Source organism: Rhea americana, unplaced genomic scaffold, assembly GCF_003343005.1.
Source record: "Rhea americana isolate MKP2758 unplaced genomic scaffold, rheAme1 scaffold_289, whole genome shotgun sequence".
In the NCBI taxonomy this organism is placed as follows: Eukaryota; Metazoa; Chordata; class Aves; order Rheiformes; family Rheidae; genus Rhea; species Rhea americana.
The window spans coordinates 624,675-646,748 of NW_028186411.1; the positions used below are offsets into that span (position 1 = coordinate 624,675).

The following is a 22,074-nucleotide window of genomic DNA, read 5'->3' on the forward strand; positions in this document are numbered from 1 at the left end:
TGTGGCAAAAACCGAAATGCTTTCTAAACAATTGCAAAGAATCACTCAGGTCAGGATAGCACAGCTGTCTGATCGCACAGCTTGTTAAGAAGACACTTTTTTGATATAATTCAGTTGAGCACAGGCCAGGGTAGGCAATTTATTATTTATCTATATTTTTTAGCCTCATATGTGACCCTTGCAGTTGCAAGTATATCTGCTATTAATAGAACATTTCCTTATTTTTTTCAGTTCCCTACACCATCTCTCTCTAGCCTGTCCACAGCCTATCTGTGTTGTCTCAGAGAAGCACTTTCCATTGCCTTTTTTCTTACATCTCTCTTCCTCTGTCTATTTTTAAATAATGTAAGTACTTTGGAAGCTACTGTGCTGTAAGGGGGTGGTGCTTCTTTATGTTTATTGCTTAAAATCCCAGCTTTTATCATCTATTCATAAACCAAGTATGCAGGCGTCGTTTAGGGAGCTAGCTATGACTAACGTCAGCGGGTGGGCTTGTTCATATTTTTTTATTCTTGTCCTCAAAGTGGTGTAAAGCACAGAGAGAGCCTGCAAGCAGATCCAGACAGAGTAATTTTTTTTTTTAAACCGGGTGAGAACCTTTTTGAGCTCAGCACAGTAGGTTTGCGAGTACTATCTGACCACAGAAGAGTGTCTTAGGTTGTGGTTCATCCGGTAGCTGTCTATTTTAATCAACCGTTCGTCTTCACTGTCATCAAGTGAGTCTTCATACCACAGAAAAATGACACCTTCTGCCAATAATTTAGGAAGTGGTGTTTCATGGAATTGTGAGTTCAAAATCGTCATTTCTTGCAGACGTTCAGACTAATGGTAGAGGCAGGCTGGAGGGGAAAAATGTGGTCACTGCAGACCCTTTCAAAACTAATACTGAGATTTCTCTTGCGTTCAGTTGTAAGCTAGGCCAAAATGGCTATATGTATCACCCTGTCCCTCTCGCTCCCACCCGCACCAACAGCTGTTACAGAACTTCATGTCCAAACAAAAAACAAGTTTAGTAGAGAACATTGCTTTTTTGTGAGCTTGTGTGCAAAAAATAAGATAGGGCTTTCGGGGGGGGGGGGAGAGGTTCTACTTGACGGGAACCTGGGAGAGAAAATGAAAGAATGGAAATGATCTGTGGAGGAGAGTTTTATCTTCCCCATTTGACAAGTCTGTGTAAAATCAAGCTTAATAAGATTAGAAATGCAGGAAGGATAATTTTGCCTGAAATTTCCTAATTTTATTGCACTTTTTTTGCATCTGCAGCAGGAGTTAGTTAATTCTTTTGCTGCATTTTGTTGTGAGTGCTCCTGACCAAAAAGAAAGTGAGAATAACCTGAACATAAAAAAATTTCAAAATCCACCGAATATTCATTGACCTTGGTGTAGTATCTTCTCTGCAGTGAACCAAATGGCTCTACAGGTTTAAATAACACATAGGTGTTGCAGAAGATCATACACACCAGAAAGAAATTTTAAATTACAGGATTTTAAACAAAATTTATATTATTCTCATGATGATTGACAGCTAGCTCTTTTCTATAAGCAAACAGTTTCATCTCCACTTCTAACCGTGTATGACAGCTCAATAAGAAGCAGAATAAAATAATGTTGGGAGACAGTATGGAGCCTGAATAAAAGAAATTCCTGAGATCTCCCATGGATTAGATGAAGCCTAAAAGGTTAGTTAAAATCTTTCTGCTTTGATTAAATGTATTGTTAAGGTCACTTGTGATTTCTGAATTAATTTGAATTTGGAGGGAAGGAGGCCCTTTAGTTTTGTGCTTTTTTTTCAAAAGGTGGATCACTGTTTTCAAATGCAGACAAGCAGGCTGACACATCTAATTTTGTCGTAATTCCAGTTCTCAGGAGAGGTCTTAGACTCTAATAAATAGTATTTGTGAGGCACAACCTGCCAGACAGTCAAAAACCTCCGCTGTCTCCAGCAACGTGGGAAAATCTACTGGCCGAATATCCAGGGAACGTCTATGGGAGCAGCTCGGTTGTTATGGAACTGGTATCAGCAGCCCGTGGGAGACAGTCCGGTTACTACATGCTTAAAAAGGAGAGTCAGAAACCACAGGGCTGCAGAGATGTTCTCGTGTTCCTCCTGACTCAAACTACCAGTTGCGCTAGGATGTGCGTGAATTAACTCGGAGGAGTACCCTAATGTCACCAGGGCCCTTGAGACTGCTGTGCCCAAAGATGACGAGAACTTCTCACGTTCCTCCGCTGCTTACTTCAGCGTTGCCTTTCTTTGTACATAAGCAGAAAGAAGCTGCACGCAGCAAAGACGCCTCCAAATCCAGAAATGCCCCAAKTCTGGTAGAGGTTTACTGTACTGGCCAGCAAGAGCTTGCACACGGAGCTGCTGCACGTTCTTCCCGGCTGCGGCAGGTCCCTGCTCTCCGTGCACGTGCTCCAAGTGTCTGATAAAAGGTTTTMAAGGTTGTATTTCCGAGCACAGCTGAATTACAGCGCTGCAATACAGAAATAGCTTCTCATTCCGCCTACAAAAAACCCGAAGAGGCCAGTTCATTGCTACAGTACACGGCCCCGAACTGTTTGTGTTCTGCGAGCTTTTGATTTCTTTGTGCTACAGACTGGCAGCGCTCCACGGCGCTGAGGGTCAGCTGGAGAAAATGCCCACGCGTCCTGGCGTGGCAGGCTCTTGGAGAGCTCCCATATTGCTTGACAAGTCATGTTTTATTTCTGGAAATGAAGTGCGCTTTTCTTCCTGGTGGATTTTACCGATTGTTGTTTTTCACTAGTATTGCATGCTTGTCAGGCTCTATTTCTCAGAAAAGATAATGAGTTTAAGTCTGCTTTCCTGTTCTGTGTACCAAGGCACATGTCTAATTAAGCAAATACAAAACTCTCCAGATTATCAAATGCTGTTCCATTAAAGAAATAGTATTTGAAGTCATGTTTTTTATTGGCTGAATTACATTTTAAGAGATAATGGATCTCTCTTGAAGATGAATGCGGGGAAAAGTCAGTATGAACAAAACTGTTTCATGTTGTTTATGTCCAGCCTCTGGAAGGAAAGCTGTAGCTGGTTCCTGAGGGTAGGATTGGCAAGCTCCTAGTATGATGGGCTGTGAAAAAAAAAATGGGTGTTTTAACAAATCTCAAAATCTGTAAAGTGAGGAAATTTTGTGTATGATTTCTTGTAGATTTTAATTTTGAGAATAGGATTTACAGTGCTGTGTTCCATAGTCACTTGAATGAATAGTTAATAGTAATGTAAATGAAATAGTGAATGAGACATACCCCTCTTGAACCAGTGCTGAAAATGGTTTTACAGCAGGAATTGATGGATAAAATAGATTTCAACCCCTGTAAGTCCTGAGAAATTTCCAGTGATGATGCTAAAACGTGTGTGTGTTGTCTATGCTAAAAGTGAAACCATTTTCAGCACCGCTGTAGGAAGAGACCCGCTGGAGCGTCAGACAACAGCTAATCCTTGTCCTGGTCCTGCTCAGCGATCCACCTAAATCCCCAAAGTTTGAAAGCAGAAGAGGGAGACCTGTAATCAGACACGTTTTACCTATACTTGCTTAAACACACAGAAGAACCACTTAYGTTTTAAATTTAAATCAATCCTTAGAAACATCAATAAGGTGTATTCAYTGTAATTTGATATTCTGACTATGCCGTTGAGGAGCATTGTTAAAGCTAATGGAAAGCATTGTTTGCAGTGCTGCGCGGAGTATGACTAGAATAATTTTTAGCCAAATTATATTAAAAGATTTATTCAGGCTTCGTCAAATTGTCCACAGTTCAACTGCTGTCATTTATGTGAGTAATGGAGTGGAACTGTGGTTGCTTTAAATTCATTCTTTAAAAATGAATTGTACAAGAATTTGTACAATGAAAGAAATGAAGGATCAGTGAAGACTTWTTTTTTTCTCTCATTCTTTGTAACTTACCCCTGCTTTCCTATCTCATAATAAAATGTTTCCAACTTAGAACGACAAAGAATATTAAAATGAGTTGTTGGGTTTTCATTACTTGAATGCCTGTAGAGCWGATGTTTTTTGTTGAGGAATTTAATGAAAATATATCTACAGGAAGATCTTCATGCAGTTATTTTGAAGTATAACTCATTGTTTGTACACTCTTCAAATTAAAATTTATATTCTTTTAAAATGAGCTTTTAAGAAACAGTCTGATTTCCAAACTCAGAGAGATTCTATTCTGAGTGAGGTTTATTGCTATATTATTTAAAGGATAGGTGCTGATAAAAATTCCCCAGAATACACTGTAATTGTCATCTTCCCCTGTTTCTTAAGTGTATACATTTGCAAAATTAAATGATTCATAGTTTTTGTACACATGCAAGCGTATATCTGTATGAGAGAGAGCAAGAGATGGGTGATRTATGGTTTCCTTCCTCTATTTTGGGTGGCAAAACATTTTTGTGTGGCAGTTTGGTAGCAAACTAACTAGGGTGCTTGTAGCACATAAACATACCGAAGTTTTGCACTGAACTTGCAAAGGCGAGTGGTACACTAGACAGCTCAAATTTTAAAACAAATTGCCAGGTGCTCCTGATACAGCAGAGATTAGATTACTTCTAATATGGATTGCCATTTGTTTTCTTAAACCTGTAACAGACGGCACCGAATCCATTTGGAGAGTTCAGGAAGACGGCGCTTCCTTGTTAAACACTGCAAAAGTTTGAGGAGAAACAGCTCATGCCCTGGGTGATAAAAGGCTGAGCACTGTTAAAGACCACAGGTTGTGCGATGTTTTAGGGAAGGGCTGGGTTTGTTTTTCTCTTGAAAAAACTCAGGGTAAGAAGGATGTGGTGTCCCTACTGCAGGTTAAGTGCATGTTGTTGGCTTTGCTCACTTCAAAGCAGCAGCCTCCTGCTGCAGTTCTCTGGCCCTTGTGTGATGTGCAAGCTCATTTTCTAGGGGTAGTTCTCTCTTTATTTTATTTTTTTTAATCAGTTATTTTAGTTCCAGCCACTCTTGATGTGACTAMGATCCTTGTACTTTGCCAATTATCTGGTCCGGAGGAGAGCAATGAAGCCTGCTTGTAGCTAAGTCCGCGGACAAGTGTGGGTGATCACAGACGAAGTAGGGAGAAGTAGCGTATCTCCTGTCTACAGCTAGTTTCTGAAATGCTAATGCTCAGCGCACCTTTAAGTCCAGATAAGCAGCGCCCTGYGTTACCGACCGGGAGCCTGAAGCACGCGGCGCGTGTGCCTGGCCAAAACCCACACGGTGCCGTTATCTCTGCTCATACTAGGCTTTGAGAGTGAGCTTGTTATTTCTGTGAACGCTGTTTAGCTTTTGTAACAACACTAGCTTCAGTTTTGAGCAGCAATTTTAAAAGGCACAGCTGTATTTTTGCCTTGGAAGGTGGTGAAGGTACTGAACGAGGGCAATTTCACACCGCAGAGCCTTGCATCRTCAGGGTTTTGCACCAGTAAGGTACAGAGTACAGTAGCAAAAATATAATGGCAAGGAAAATTAAATTGATGCAAATTCCAAGAATCCCAGTGTTATCTTCATTTTACTTTGTTGTTAAGGATCGGTTACATCTGGTTTTGGTGAAAATGAAACAAAGTTGTCTACTTCAAATTGCATTGAGGARATCTAACCACAGATTCCTCTCCAAGTTCTGCCTCCTTCCCTGCTATAGGCATATTTAAGGAACCGTTGCCGGTTAGGCAATGGAAATTTAAGGCTTACTATCAACTTTGGAAGGATGTGGAAGAGTGGATTTCTGTAAAAATAGGTTTTGAAAGGATCGTTTCTATTGCAACACAGGGAGGAGGAGTAAAGAGTAAGAGTGAAGAGTATGCCTAGGGGCTACTGGGAGTATGGGACAGAGACAGGGAGAAGCTCCTTGGTGCTCCTGTAGGAGTGCTCCATAGCTGGAGGCACTCCTGGCTTTCTCTTCCCAAAATACTCCCCCCCAGCTGTCCCAGGGCAGTGATCTGGGCAAAGTGGTAGGTAAGTGCAAATGGAAGTTGTTGGGTTATTTCCATAAGCCAAGTTTGCTTGCACTATCCTTTTAAAACCTGATATTTGTAAAACCCTGAAGATACAATCTTTTGGGTTGAATGTTCAGCTTTGACCGTTAAAGAATTCTTTTAAGCAATCTTTTCCCTTTTTCTCCTCCTGTTTTTCTTCCAGTCAATTGCTTCAGCAGACATGGATTTGAATCAGCTGGAGGCTTTTCTCACTGCCCAAACCAAAAAACAAGGTGGCATCACATCAGATCAAGCTGCAGTTATTGCAAAGTTTTGGAAAAATCACCGAATAAAGATCCGAGAGAGCCTGATAAATCAAAGCCGGTGGGATAATGTCTTGAAAAACATGAACTGGAGAGTGGATTTGAAATCACAGTCAAGACACATTGATCAGATAAATACCCCTGTTGCAATAGTTGAAATGGAACTGGGAAAAAGTGGGCAGGTAAGCTTTACTTTGTAAAATATGTAAATCTCATTTAACTGGGTAYGTGCCAAAATATTTTACCTATTGCTGAATTCGCTGCAGCCAAATCGAGTCAGTGTATTTGTCAGCACCAGGCCTTTAATGTACTTAAAGTGATTAAAGTGATAAAATGTGACTTGTTGGTCACAAAGATACGTTATGTGGTGAGTGCAATTTTTGCCTATATTATGTCTTCATGTATGGATTGACAGCTCTCCTTACATTAAGCTTGGCAAATCTGAGAGCGCAGAATTCAAACATACAGTCAGTCACTCTAGCTGTTAYGTTAAAATTATATTCATATCCCATATACAGCAAAGTCAATTGGTCTTTTCCTTTTCCTAATCAAATACCGGAATTAGATAATACCTGCAGAATAGAAGCTGAAAAAGATTAAAGTTCAAAGATTATAAATGATCACCCATCCTTTTACATTTTCAGGGTAAATCAGAGGAAGGATTTGTCTTTATTTTTTGTAACGACTATTTTCATGTTACAAGTAGATCTTTGTTAATGGTTGCTTTATGCAATCTGATCTTACTTGCATGAGAGATGCAATAGGAAATGCAATATCCTTTTCTGATAGGAAAGAGTTTTCAATTTGGTATTTTTTTGCTCATTAGCAAATCTTAAAACCTCTTTCTCTAACAGTAGCTGTTGCAAATCAAGCTATGAGCTAAGTTTGGGCATTTGATGCTAACAATTGACATTTAATATATTTCCTTTGTTTTCATAATATTTCAATTGATTAGAGCAAAGGAGTACCTGTATTAGGCATATAGAGTGTACCTGTGCAAACTCTGTGTGTTATACAAGGTTGGCATGAAAGTAGCATTCAGCTGGGGTCCTGCTGCGACAGTACATTTTGGTGTGGTTACTCTGCTAAGTCTAGTTTTCCTCTTGGTTTTTGAAAGCTTTCCCCTTCCTAATTGCTGGCTCTCCACCTTCTACCAGTGTATCTCTGCAGTGCCCAAGATAATAATGGTGTATGTTTTTAGACTTTTTTCCTAGCTTTAAAGAGGAGTGTTTTCTGCCAAGTATTTTGAGATCTTGGAAATAATTATATTCCATTAGTAACAAATAGGGGAAAAAATTTAAGGTTATAGTGAGTACATTAGAATGAGCACATTAGTGAACAAATGGAAGAAATATCCATGTTCATTAAAAAAATATATCTTGAAATCACTAAGCCATAGTTGTTTTTCAGAAGGCAGTCGCTCTTTTTTTTTTTTGAAATTGTTTTTTCTCCAGTAATGGATTATTACAGTAACATCAGTCAGCAAGTACATATATAATTCTTCCTCCCTGTACAGCGAGAGAAAGAGAATGTAAGCATGAAAGAAGAACAGAGATTTGAGGCATTTTAATTTTTCTTAACAAAGAACCCCACAATAAAACCAGAGTTAATTATTTTAGCAATGCAATTTCATGTCTCAAATATACCAAAGAAAATGGTTATGTAAATATGCTTTTTTGAACTACCATTAGATGTAACTTCTACCATTAGATGTAACTTCTACTTGCCTTGCAGGGGACAGTACAGTGAGCTTAGTCTGGCATTTGGTACAGGTGAGAGTATTGAAAACTGGTAATCAGAGAGGTAATCAAAGCATAAGTAAGATTGTCACCGCTTCAGTCAAAATTTGTGTTTGTTTTAAGGAGCTGTTGTTTTATATGGTCTTTAGCTTAGAGCTAAAATGGAAGAGCTTTCAGTGGAGGCTGCACACACGTGATGGGCTGAGGCAAGAGAGCCCAGGCACTGAAGTGGCAGTGAGTGGGCTGCCAAGAGGGTTCATCTGGCCCTKGGGACGTTCACCACGTGTACGTGGGGGCTGCCTGCAAAGGCAGGAGCAGAGACCCCCAGCTGAAGGTTGAATGGATTGTTCTTGCTTGCCCACAAACCTGAAACTCTTCATCTTGTTTTATAGCCTCGATATATTTTTACTTGATCATTATCACAGTTATATCTCTTCTAAATGTCAAGTTTTTGTAGCRTGTCAAAAATACATATGCTGGTACCTTTCTGAAACTTAACAGAGAGAACATGTTTTCAGAAGGGTAAGAACTGTCAGTCAAGGATTGGATTTGGTCTCCTCCAGGATTTGTAGAAAAGAGCTCTCTGATGATTCAGGAGTAAATTATTCAGAACAGACTGTTTTCATTTGGGCACTTGATAACAGTGGAGTATACAAGTGCATCGATGTGTAATGAATTGACATTAATATTTCATTTGTTTTGGCAGAAGCAAAGAAAAGCTCTGCAGAAAGTGCATCTTTTCCAGAGTTTAAAGTCACTCTGATTCTTCACAGTCTCTCTCTCTGGACTGGATTTAGAAAGTGTCCATTCATTCTGTTTCGACAAATAACCTTCATTGCTTTCTGTATTTGCCGTCTTTAAAATTCAATCAGTCCGTTGCCTTAAAACTAAAGACGTGTATATGTAAGACCTAAWATGGCTAGAAATGGGGAAGTTTACATGAGTTTCATAAGTTTCAATAGAGCAAGCTTACCTGAAGCCTGWCGAATGTTTTATTAATGTTTCCTTGGGATTAGTGTTGATAGAAGAAAAATGAATCCTTTCCTCTAAGCATCCTTGCAAGCATTTTCAGTGAGAAACATTCACCAATACCAATGCTCCAAAGTTTAGGAAGTTTGGTTCTGGCTCTGTAATTTGCAGTTTGACTCYTCCTTCTTCAGTGAAGGTTTTACAATGATATTTAAAATTCCCCGTGTGCTGGTAATGGAGCCTTAATACATTCTGACTGAAGGCAGATGAACACACTGGCCATGAAGTRCTCTACTCTGCTTTTGTTTAACCATCTGACTAAAAAATATCCTACAGTCATTGCTCTTGAGCCTATATTTTCCTTCATCTGTTAACAGTTTTCAGTACTCCTCTCTGCCAACTCATTCTTTTCTCTTGAACAGCCCATCTCGGTTTTGCACGATGGCCTTGCTCTTTTGTATCTCTGTGCCTTGCTAAGTTTCTGTTAAAATGTCTATAGGTCCCGGTGTCTTCTCTACATCCCTTTAGTTTTGTTTGCCCTCTCTGGATATTTCTGTAAAGGTCTTTGGCATGAAATTTCAACTGGATGCAAATCTGTTGAGCAGGAAGCAAGGTGAGCTGGAGAGCTGTCCTTCTCGCGTCCTTCCTGCCCTGCCTCAGTAATGCTGCTCCACATGGAGCAATGGTCACCTTATCCCACAGTCTCAGATTATCTGCGCATTTCTGTTGCTACCTTTCCAATCAGATTTATAGCTGGCTGTGTTGTTAATAGAAAATAAATGTTTTAGTTTAGCACCATGGCTTGGTATGAAGATCTGCTTAAACTTGTTCTGTGGTGCTTGTCATGTTCTTTTCCTTATGAGATGGTCTCCTCCTGCAGGGCTTCTTTTTCCCCCTAGTATTCCAATCTGGTTTGCTACCAGTCTTCCTTCTTTTGGGAGTGAACGTGTAATTGGAAATCAATGGCAAGATGATCTAAGTAGAAATATTTTATTTAGGAATTGGCAGTCATCATGTTTACCTGTCACTTAGTCCCTCTGGCTAACCAGAATAGGCACTGAGGCAGACTACTTGTATAACAAATGTTGGCACTGCTCTGTTGATGCTTCTCTGACAGCCTTACTCGATGCAGAGAATACGCATGTTGCTGATGCTGTCCATTTTTCTTTTAATGAACAAACATATAGAGGTTAAGGTAGTGCTGAGAACTGCTTGCACGGTGGAACACCAGAGTGCTGTCCCCAGCATGGAGTACAAACCTCAGTGCCGTGTGAGGACTCTGGGAAAACATATTTTTCAAGTGGTCGTGCCTTTCTTGTTGCTTTCATTTCTGAGCATTCAAGGGCTATCTGAAGGAAAGGTTTTACTTCCTTGCAGTGGTACGTATTCTTGCAGATTAATACTTCAGACTGATGAAATGTTGTAGATTAGCTTGAGTATTTGCCCATGGTTTATGTGTTTGAGGATATTTATGGAGTGGATGTTTTCACATGCATTTCTTTTCTGTGTTTGAATTACTGCTAATCTTGGTGACAAACAGCACTTTTATTGGAGTTTTGTAGGAAATAAAGCATGTCTTAAAATTAAAAAGCATTTTCTGCCCTAATTTAATATTAAAGTCTGGGATTACACTGCAGAATTTTTCTCAGGAAGACTGGAGGAAATTGCATCAGCGTTATGGATTAGAGGGTTTTTTTGTCAGTACTCTGCCTCCAAAGCAAACTTGGAGATTTGGAAATACTTTCCTCCTCTCACCCTTCATGTGAAACAAACATTTTTTTTATTTTAAGAACAGACAAGCAACTAACAYTTTTGAGAAATTAAAAATATAATATTTGCTAGTTCTAACTATACTTTGATCATTTCTTTAAACTCTTGACAGTGAGATAAATATTTTCTGGTGAAAAGACGTATTATCATCCTTTGCCAGTGCAAGAACTTATAGGTACTGGAAAAGTCAGAAGTGTCAGCTCAGAATTTACCTTAAGTATATTGCATTCCCTCTCTGTCAATAGCTGGATCCAGATCCTGATAATTCAGAGAAAATCAGGTAGGGAAAGAAGTCATAAAAAATGTAGACAATAGTGTGCTGTATGAGGGAGGTAAAATACTATTAAAATTTTGGAGGTCACAGGGTTATGCTCACTCAACTTTTTGGTTGTATGACTGAAGATTTAAATCTCCTGCTATTTTGGGAAAGAATGAAATAAGTCCCACAGTAAACTTTTGAGAGACCAAACACCATTCTGACATGTTAACTTTGTGTATTCTGCACAAATTTAGTTCAAAATTTGTATTAACTCTGCTATAAAAAAATGATAAGCCAAATTAATCCAAATTCACAAATATTAAAATTGAACATGCTTTCACAGTGTAATAAAAATCTTCGGATTTAGCTTCTGTAATCTCCTTAGTTTGCTAGGATTACAGGCTGAATACCGTTAAGGAGCGTTTTGCACATTTTTGTAAGCACAGATCTGTGAAAGACAGCTAGGTTCCATAGTTTGTGGTTATTTCCAGCAAAAGCTTTCACTGCTGAAGAAAGATCGAATCAGGAAAATGTCATGAGCAAATTCACACTCTAGGGAGGAGGGACTGTGTCTGTGCTTCCTTCTGCCTCGGGAAGCACGGCAWAAACACTGCCGGTCAGATTGCTTCATAGCTGTTGCTGAAAATAACTGCAGATAATGGAGTTGCAGTCCTTTTCCTGTAGGATGTGTTCTGAAAAGACAGATCTCCTTTTACAGAATATCAGTATGGGCATCAGAGGTGCTTCTTGAGATTAAAAAGTGGTTCTGGGTACCCTRATTGCAAAATAAGTGTGGTTTGGCCTGCAAAGAGGAAGGAAGAATGTCAGGAAAGTGTTTCTCCTTTCCAACCTTAATCCATTTTAAGGTCTATAGCTATTAACATTGTAGGAACTGTTGCTCTTGTCAAAAGTAGGAAAGTACAGTCATTTAGATCCTAAATCAATCAACTTAATTGCAACAAGCTTCGTAGTTTATGTGATTAAAAATATAAAACTCAGTAAGTAGAAGTTAGTGAAAAGAATCATCTTAGTGACCAAGATGAATGTAATCACTTGAGCTTTTGTTCACCTTGAAAATTTATGCGTTAGTGGGAACAGTTACATAACAGGGTACAGTGAAAAGCAAATAAAAACCATAAAGGGCAATAGGTCACTCAGTATGGAGAAAACCAGAACACGGTTGATTTATTTAATTTGGTTATTTTCTTAATCCTCTGTGCTGTACTCTTGGTAGTCCTTTGCTTCTCAATTCAATTTTTGTCACCACCTCATGAAAGCAAAGTAACATTTGAACCAGATCAGAACSCTTTTTTGTGATTGTTGTTTTTTTTAAGTGTGGTATGCTACAGATTTAAAAGTATTAAATTGAAATGTTGCTTAAATAACTATCCAACTTGGACTGCCTCATTTGCACTTCATATGCTTGACTATGTTTTGTTGAATACCTCACCTGATCATCCTAGGAAGGAATGTTCCTGAAGTTGGGTAACTGTTACTATGCTGCAATTAGCTGTACTAAGTTTCCATCCTTGTTTCCATGCTCAGTGTGTGTACACACATGCACACTCCTACATACACATTCTTTGTCAACTGTTTTTATTGTGCAACTGGATCTTTTCAAGTAGTTACATAGAATGATTTAAGTGAGACGTAAGTATTTTTGACGGTTACAGAGCTGGGGATACTGCAGTGAGAATTCAGGATTAACTGAAGGTGTGCTGTATGAAGGTAGGATGTTGCCTATTTACTGCCTCGCAACTGCCTAAATTCTGATTTGGTCTCTGAAATCTGAGTTGTTTTTACCCTTCTCAAAAGCTGTTTTGAAGTCTTGTGTGTACATTCAAGTGAGAGGCAAACAGCCTTGCACAAGTCAAGAGAGGGAACTTGCCATCTGCTACGTATCTTGTGCGATCAACAAATATTTTCAATCTGTTGTTCTTGTGCAGTTGATAAAATGTTGCAAAGCTTTGATGAAACATTCTCCAGAATGATCTCTTGCAGCTTTGAAATACAACTAGAACAAGTATGAGAAGGGTGGCAGTTGGGTTCAACAGTCCTGGCTGTTGAAAACTGTCTTCAGCAAGTTCATTTCACCACATGGCTACACCTTTTTTGAGAACTTGTGCTGCACATTTCCAACCTGTCTGGAAGGACTAGTTCTTCCTTCTCTTCCTTATCCTCCCTCTGCTTGCTCACTGCTTTTCCTGGAAGGTCTTCCCCTGTTTGTGCTGGATACATTGGCCCTGGAGTTGGTTGGTGCCCTTTTGTCAGTGTACCCTGAGCTAGTGCCCCTCGGTTCTTGTTCTGCCTACCACACGGAAGGCATTTTTGCAGCTTTGCAACATTTCTTTTGCTAGGATGGTCTTGCAGTGCTGGCACAGAGGTTTTCAGGACTCAGCTAGACGAAGCCCTGGCTTACCTGGTCTCTTGTTGACAGTAGTCCTGCTCTGAGCAGGAGGTTGGCCTAGAGACTTCTAGATATCTCTGCCAAGCCACATTTCTGCAAGCCTGTGATCTCAAAGATGATGTAACTGTGAAGTTGGATAATCTCTTAGGAGTTAGACGTATGGTCAGGGTCTTTGCCACAACAGGCCCAAGCATTTGGTCTGCAACTTTCAGGTAAAATGGATGGTTCAATGCTCTTTGTTTGATCTRGTCACCATACGTATTTTGGTTCCTTTTCTATTCATGGAGCCTCGTGCAGAAGTTAGAGCCAGCGAGTGTTTCAGTTGCTTTTGTACTTTATGCTTCAGTTCAGTCTGAATACTTCAGCTTCCAGGTCAGGAAGTCTTGACTTCAGCGTCAGCAGTCTGAGARCTATGTTTGGGATCTGCAGCAGGGACTGTTGTGTTGGAGGTGAGGGAGGGGAGGCAAAAAACTCAGGATGTTTGAAGAAAACACATTTCAAAGGTTGTGGAATCATGAGTCTGGAAGCAGGAGACGGCTGATAAGCTTCAAAACTGACACGGCTCTGGCTCTGTTTTCTAATAAGAAGGATTCCCATATAACTAATGAGCTTAGAGGATGGTTATGAGTTTCTTCCCATACTTCCTCCTTGTTTTGGACTACTTGGGTAATTCAGAGCCCATAAATTGCATAATCTTCTGCCCTATCACCCAGTGATTTGTTCAGTTTGAGGCAGGTTGGCAGAGCAGTTTACATGTGAACCTCACACTATTGCTGTCCCGTAAGCAATCACAGACGATTCCACAATATACCAGATTTCCTTCTCCTTCTTTCCTCCTCCCAGACATGGAGCTGGGAGAGATGAATTGCAGAAGTGCAAATTAGTATATTGTATTTGAACAAAATGCCACGTGCAAGCTGGCACCATTTGGCTGCATGTAACATGATCCTGCTCTTAAAAGAGGCTCCCATGTCCTTCAGTTCTTCCTTTGGGGGAAATGGCCTGGCCTGGGCCACTGCCCAAATTTAAAACAGCAGTTCTGCATTCCCCCCATTTATCAGCTAACTAGAGATTTAAGCTTTCTGCAGCTATACAAGGCTTTAATTCCCATGAAACTTAGTATAAGGCTTGGAAGGATGGCACTTCTATGTGTGATGAGGAAGAAACTTGAAGATTTGTAGAAGATGAGATAAAGGTGAATTGGAAAAAATGGGCTCAAAAATACCAAGATTCGTTTTTCTTCTTGTGGCTAAGACCAAGCCTGGGTAGTAGGTATTGGAGACCGCACTTAGTCCGATGCAACTGACTCCTGGCTTACTAAAGAACAACTTTACTGTGCAAAGATTGTGTGTGTTGGCGGCAGCGTTCCCAACTGTTGAATCCCAGCTGGTGTGATGCCTCCCAGATGTAACTATAGCAGAGTTAGCAGTCACRTTCGGCACTGACCGCCTTTCGAAAAATAAGCTGGCTGCAGTTTCAGTGTGAAAGTCAATGTGTGCTGTTTTGCAAAGTAATTTGTATCTTGGAGGGAAAGGGGGTTGAAGGACGCAAAATTGTATCTTACCTTTTTTTTTTTTTTTTTTCCCTTAATCAAAGCCAAAAGTTCTTCTTGATACTCGAAAAGGAAGAAAAAGGAGAAAAAAAAGCACCTTCTTTACTGGATAGCCTGTATATAGCAAGCCAAAGGGATTTGTTTCTTTTCATCTTAGTTTTTGATCTTCTGGCCATCTCCATTCTTCAGAGCACTTGGATATCAAAATTAACAAGGATTCTTTCTTAGAAAACTCAGCAAAAAAGGACTTGTTATGAACCTAAGTGCCCACTACACTGGCTGACAAACATCTTGTTTTCACAGGCCTGGCCAAGTACATTCAAAATTGTTTTTTTGCCAGCTGGCCAGCCTTCCTACTCTTCACAGCGTGCCACACTGCCGCTGAAAAGCTCTGTGGAGATCCTTCCAGGTTTGTCGTGGTCTCTCTTGAGATCCCTGAATATTAGCATTCGGGGGTGTAAGTAACAACAGGTTCTTACTTAATTTATTTTAATTGGGAAGAGCTGCTGCAGAAAAGAGAAGGTACAAAATCGGAAAGCTGGCCCGTAATGGAGAGAAGTCTGTGTAACCCATGCCCTTCTTTGCTATTTGATCACTTGGATTCTCTTTGTTCTGTGTTACATATATATTCTTTATAACACCTGGACTTTGGCTGTGCAAGAGTCCATCCGGCAAAAAGAGCATGTACACAGTAGTGACCCACACTCACTGCCAGCTGTACAATTAGACTCGTGCTTCTCTATGTATTTTGGGTTTTTGAGGGGAAAAGTGAGCCTGTGCCATTTGTTTTGAGCAGCTTGTATGTAATCTGCCAGCAGCTTTGGGTTTTTTTCACATTTATTCACAAATTGAATTCCCATGTGGTGAGGAGTTCTATTAATAAATTGGGCAGCAGAAGGCACGGGCAACAGGAGGATGCAATTTCTAGGCAGGTCTCTCAGTGAAATCTTTTTATTGAGAAGATAGCTATCGTCTAATTTCTAGCAAGTTTTGGCTTTCTGTACTTTTAGTCATTTCCTTCTATGGTCATATATCTCATCCCAGCTAAAAGTGAAAAAGATAAAGTCATGTTTTTCTTCGTTTTCTTCGTATCATTCATAAAAAAAAAATGTACAAAATCTTTAACTGAAGGATTTGAATTATAGCTGCTGGAACTTGTTAGTATACCAAACCATCCCTGGCAAGCRGTAACTGCRTGTTAATGCTGAGGCATTACGAGTTCCTCGAACAGAAACGTGGTTATTCAGCACATGAAATACTCAAAACRCTGGYGCTACATCTGTGKMAAAGCGGACTCTCTCGCTCTGCCCRTGTCGTTGCTGCTACCTGGGCATGTCCAGATGCAGCAAAATGTTTTGGGAGCGGTTCATGCCCCTTCTCAGGGGAGTGGMCTGAGACGGTAGGAAGCCGGGATCTTCCTGCGGATACCCACCCTGCGTGGGTTCAGCAGATGCCTGGTTTGCACTGAGGAAGCTCAAACCTTTCATCTGCATCCGCACGTTCACTTGCCTCGTTTATTACTGGCTTTGTCTTACAAAAGCCCCGTAGTACTCTGGTCTTCGCTTCGTCGTGCAGAAAGCACTGGCCAAAAGGAAGGCAGTAAACAGAACTCTTGCTGAAAATAATGTGTGAATCTTGGAAGTTTTAGGTTACTACTCTTTTTTTTCCCCCMTTGCAGCAACGGTAACTTCATTCTGGACCTCTGCTACCTGTTCTCACCGTTGTGCTCCTCCAGATGCATTTATGGAGTTGGGAGTGAAATGGCTGAGTTAATTCATCTCAAATTAAAACTTTCTGTTCCCTTTCCACCCYCCCCYTTTTTTTTGCCAAATTATTTTTGATCTGGACCAAATTGTTGAGAGGACAAAGTGAGGGCAGAATTGAGCAAAGAAATCAAGAACTCTTCTGTGCCATAAAAATTCTCATTTAAACCTATATGCTTAAAAGATTACCCATTTTAAATACTAGCTGGTGTTCTCATAAAATTGAGAAGGAAAGCAGCTTTTCCTGTGCACTGCCGGTAACCTCTCAAGTGCCAGCATTTCTTCAAAGAAAGCAGCTGTCTAATAGAGAATGAGAGACATGGCTGATGGATGAGCTCAATATTGTAGACTTAATCAGAAGTGTGGAAGAGGTATCTGATTCAGAAATGATCTCARAATTGAAATCTGGAAGATTACAAAAACAGTGGAATCTTGATATTTTCAGTAGCTGGTTTAGTGTACTTGCCTCATTTATTACATATTATTTATATTTTGTATTATGTATTACTATGTATTATTACTTATATATTAATATATATTTTTTTAGAATATTTCTCAGCTATTACAGTCATTAACAATAAATAAAGTAAAATACTTGTCCTATTATTTTTGCCCATGTTAGGCAGGAAGCGTGGCAAACTAAATCACAGATTTGGCAAGTAGTCTGGAGCGATACSAGAAGCATGACAACAGCAAGGAATAGAACTGAGTGGCATGTGAGTCCTGACTTAGTCACAGCTTTAGCAAATAGTGTTTATTTTAGTGTTATTTTTTGTGATTGCAACAATTTGATTTCTGTCAACAATATTAACAAAATAAGTTCTGCTTTTTCCTTGCCTGCCTTTGTTTAATTTTTCACCTTTTTGTTTGTTTTGAAAATATTCCTGAGGCAATGTGTTGAAGCACGAGATTCCCTACTTTTTTCTTCTGAAAGATGATGTTTGGGAGAAGGACATGCTTTTGGTTAAGATGTTGTCCTACCTACAACCTTACAAGTTTAGGAGATGAGTGCTTTGAATGTAATTCCAAGAACAAGGCCTCTTYATTTAGGAAGAGATTCTTTCTTTAATTTATACAAGATACAAAACAGCCCTTTGATTTAAAAACTTAAGTTCTAATTTTGCGTAGACCTTTCCATGGCTTTTTTTTGTCCTCCTTTCAAATTGTCAGATGCAAAACTCCACRAAGATAATCAGCCATGCAAATCTTCAATATAGATTTAGTTCAGCTTGCTGATGTRTATTCATTAATATGTTAATAAGACAACTAAAGCATAATTTACATTGCATTTGCTTAATTTGGTTACTGTTTGAAATGATGGGGGTTTTTCTTCCTCTTAATTTCAAAAGGAAGATGTAAAATCTCTCATTTTAGAGACAAAATTAAGTTTGTGGTGTTTTTTACCTTGATTCTGCACTACCAAAGGACCGATGTGCTAAATTCTAGCCTTCCCCGTACATGGGTTCAAATTCCGAATGGTTTAATTATAATCAGCTGCATCGAGGTAAAAGTAACAGAGATTATGGCATTGTAATTTGAGCTGCCAAACCATTGTAGGTGGAGTTTGATAGGTATAAAATGGAAAGAACAGAGTTTCCTTGTGTTTGAGTATGGCTGAGCTCCACTTTTGCAAATCAATAACATTCTGTCCCTGCACTTAGTTTGCACTGGCTAAACCAAATGAGATACTGCCAAATTACTGCTGGAATTGGAAGTCCCTGACAGCTTCTTAACCTTGATTGTATATGCAGGGCTTCTAAAATAATTATTTTTAAACCTGTGAAGTGATACTTGAATGCTTACGGGCAATAAACTCTTAAGTCAATTGATTCCGTTTCTGTTGAATCACTCTCAAAAGTAGTGTTGTGCTTTAAGTACTATTAAAAAATTTCATTCCATTTAACCTGTAAATATGCCACAGGACTTGAGAAAATTAGTTCAATATCAGCTTTTTTAGAATTCAGCCTGGAAGGCAGTATCTTAAAAGAACTCAACATTGAGGAGAGTCTCTAATGTGTCAAGTTACACCAGCCCAACTTATTTGGTCTGAAGTAATGAGGCATGACAGATCATGAGTGCAGTGCATCATGTTCAGAACCAATAGCCCCTTTCAGAAAATTACATTTCTGTTCTAAGCAGTCATTTTGAATTATCTGCAGCTAATTTTAAACTGCTTGCTTTTATGGAAATGGAGCGCTTATGTTTCCCAATAAATATCATCATGATGCTTAGAGACTGCTGTAAAGTACGACTGCTTGGGAAAGAGCTCCAGTCTGCTCAGACTTAATTAGGCTGGAACCTGTTTCTGCCTACAAATATTGTGATTATACAATGAGAACAAACACAACACTTGACAGAATTGGCTTTTGTGCTGCTGCTGCTGCTGACTTGAAAAGGAGTTGTTCATTCACATCCTGTGTCCCTTACCAAGGTGCAGGCACGGACAACAGCATCTTCTTTTATTGTCGCTCTTCTGTCTCTTTCCCTCATAAAAGCAAAGATACAAATTGAATCCAGTAGGCTTCTGTGTGTACTGAAATATGGGTTTTTTTTTCATTGCCATTGCTATCCTGTGGAGTTTTGATCACTATTGGCTCAATTCATCTGAGCAGATGAACTATATGTGCATCTCAGCTAGGCACCCTGGGTTCGCTGCAGAGTCCATGAGAGAAACTGGCTGTCTGAGGGTGTGATAGATCTGGTTTCATTTAGCTATCTGCATTGGACCATGCCCTAAAAGTGTCCGTTTCCAAGGAAAGCAAGTGTTTCTAGCTCAGCTGTAGAGACTTCTTGTTAGATGAGAAATCCCACCCTTGTCTGAACTGCATACTAAGTCGTGGCATGACCACTCTCCTCAAATGAAGAGTATAGATAAAACTTTGTTGCTTTTTTCAGTTCAGGTGGAGAGATGAGGCCAGCTTTTTCAGCCTTCGTTTTCTAGGAAGTGAAAACAGAACAGAAAGGCAACTTCTCCATTTATAGCGGCGGGGGAGTACTTGAATGAATGTCATTAAATTCTGTCAGCCAGAGAAATGCTGGCTGCTGGGTGACAAGAGACTTGTATTTGGATTAAAATGAAACTCTCCAAGTAAAGCTAATGCAAGATATAAATGAAAGGATATAGAAAACCTCTTTAAATGTGTCTCTTTCCTAAGCCATATTAAGCAAGCATTAAGTTTGCAGAGCGTAAGTACTTACAAGTTTAAACATGCCAGATGCAGTGTGTGACAGTTGTGGTGCTGATAAGCAATGATCCAAAAGCACAGAAATGTGTTAATTGTGTTAATATTATATGTGACCTGGCCACTTCGTGTCATAACAATTTTCTCTGCGAATACATTGATTCAAGCTTAGTGGAAGCTAGGAAAGAATAAACAGAGGGAAGACAATATGCCAGCTAAGGACAAGGATTTGAAAGACAAAGGACAAACCGATCTCTTTCCAAGGACCTTAAGCTCCTGTTACTGTGAAAAAAGGGAGGCTTGTTTTTCCAGACACAGAACTTGGAGATCAGAAAGACAGACTAACCTCTGAAGGAGACTGTTCCTCAAAGCTGCTGGAGGAGAGCTTAGCTGAGGTGCTTTGTGGGATTGGACTGTGCTTGCCACAGCCGGATGGCCTTGATGGTTGTCTAGGAGATGTTCAGGTACCAGGATCCTCCTGCAGAAGCCACCTGGTAAGAAAATTACATGTAGTTATTCTTCATTTTTTTATTCTAAACCAGATACTTCTACTCTGAACGAATAGTACTTTATAGTCCTGTTCAGCTTCTTCAGCAACAACCTGGATGAGGGGACAGAGTGCCTCCTCAGCAAGTTTGCTGATGATACCAAGCTGGGAGGAGTGGCTGACATACCTGAGGGCCGTGCTGCCATTCAGAGAGACCTGGACAGGCAGGAGAGATGGGCGGAGAGGAACCTCATGAGGTTCAACAAGGTCAAGTGCAGGGTCCTGCACCTWGGGARRAATAACCCTAGGCACCAGGACAAGCTGGGGCTGACCTGCTGGAGAGCAGCTCTGCAGAGAAGGACCTGGGAGTGCTGGTGGATGACAAGTTGACCATGAGCCAGCAATGTGGCCAAGAAGGCCAATGGTCTCCTGAGGTGCATTGGGAAGAGTGTTGCCAGCAGGTGGAGGGAAGTGATCCTGCGCCTCTCCTCAGCCCTGGGGAGGCCTCATCTCGAGTCCTGAGTCCAGTTGTGGGCTCCCCAGTACAAGAGAGACATGGAGCTACTGGAGAGAGTCCAGCACAGGGCTACAAAGATGATCAGAGGGCTGGAGCACCTGCCCTATGGGAATGGCTGTGAGAGCTGGGCCTGTTCAGCCTGGGGAAGAGAAGACTGAGGGGGGATCTGATCAATGTGTACAAGTACCTGAAGGGAGGGTGTCAAGGGGACGGGGACAAACTCTTTTCAGTTGTCCTGTGTGACAGGACAAGAGGCAATGGGCAGAAATTGAAGCACAGGAAGCTCTGCCTGAATGTGAGGGGGAATTTCTTCACTGTGAGAGTAATGGAGCCTGGCACAGGTTGCCCAGAGAGGTTGTGGAGTCTCCTTCTCTGGAGATCTTCAAGGCCCACCTGGATGCAGCCCTGCCTAACATGCTGTAGGTGACCCTGCTTGAGCCGGGGGATTGGACTAGATGAACTCCAGAGGTCCCTTTCAACCTTACTGATTCTATGATTCTGTGATTTCAAAGTGGGTTTTGGATATCATTTCTCAGGCGTTGTTTTTAGAAAGAGCACTTTTACAGTTATAGGTGTAAGTTAAACTTTCTGAGGTTGCTACGTGAGGGCTGGCAACCCAGATTAGGTGGAGAGCAGGAGATTTGCACCGCTCCATCCTAACAGCTGAAGGGAAARGTACTTGAAGGAAGATACAGAGGCATGATGCTGTGCCCCAGACCTGGGAGGCAACCTCGTTCTTGACCCTCTGAGTGCCTTTCTTACAGCCCTGYGTGTTCAGGACAACCTGCAGAGCTCTGCAAGCTCTTTTAATGCCCAGGATGGATTTCAACTTGTAGCTTTTTCTCAGGGCAGCGAGCAGGGCCCCAGGCCAGAGGACTGAGTGTTGCAAGCACTTTTGCACTCAGACTGGGTGGGAAAAATGGCTYCTCAGTGAGGAGCTTGGATGTGACTTCTAGGGCTGGTGTGCTCATGGTGGGCCTGGCTAGTGGTCTCTCTTCTGAAGAAGTGGAAGTACTTTCAAATAACCCTCCCTCATGCTGTCCACGTGAAGGATGAGTCTTTTTCCTTCAGGCTGGGAGTTGTCACTAGGGCTTTAGGGCTCATTCTGTGGTGTCTCACCAGCTTCCCTATTTGGCATTCACTGCTGCAGCATGATTCCTGTGCACACTCCTCTTTTTTT

The 22,074-nt window shown here is 40.6% G+C and overlaps 1 protein-coding gene across 2 annotated transcripts in view; it reads left to right on the forward strand.

Moving 5' to 3' along the window:
- The window catches only part of COMMD1 (copper metabolism domain containing 1), an 83,710-nt gene that overhangs the window by 16,058 nt on the left and 45,578 nt on the right, over positions 1-22,074 (forward strand). Inside the window, exons 2-3 of one of the 2 annotated variants that reach the window (XR_014896350.1) lie at positions 6,150-6,431; positions 17,331-17,424. Coding sequence is in view for 1 of the 2 variants with exons in the window: in XM_085308981.1 (XP_085165107.1) it covers positions 6,150-6,431 (282 nt within the window). In the remaining variant the exon portion in view is untranslated. The remainder of the gene's footprint in view (positions 1-6,149; positions 6,432-17,330; positions 17,425-22,074) is intronic. The other variant, XM_085308981.1, reaches the window with a different exon arrangement.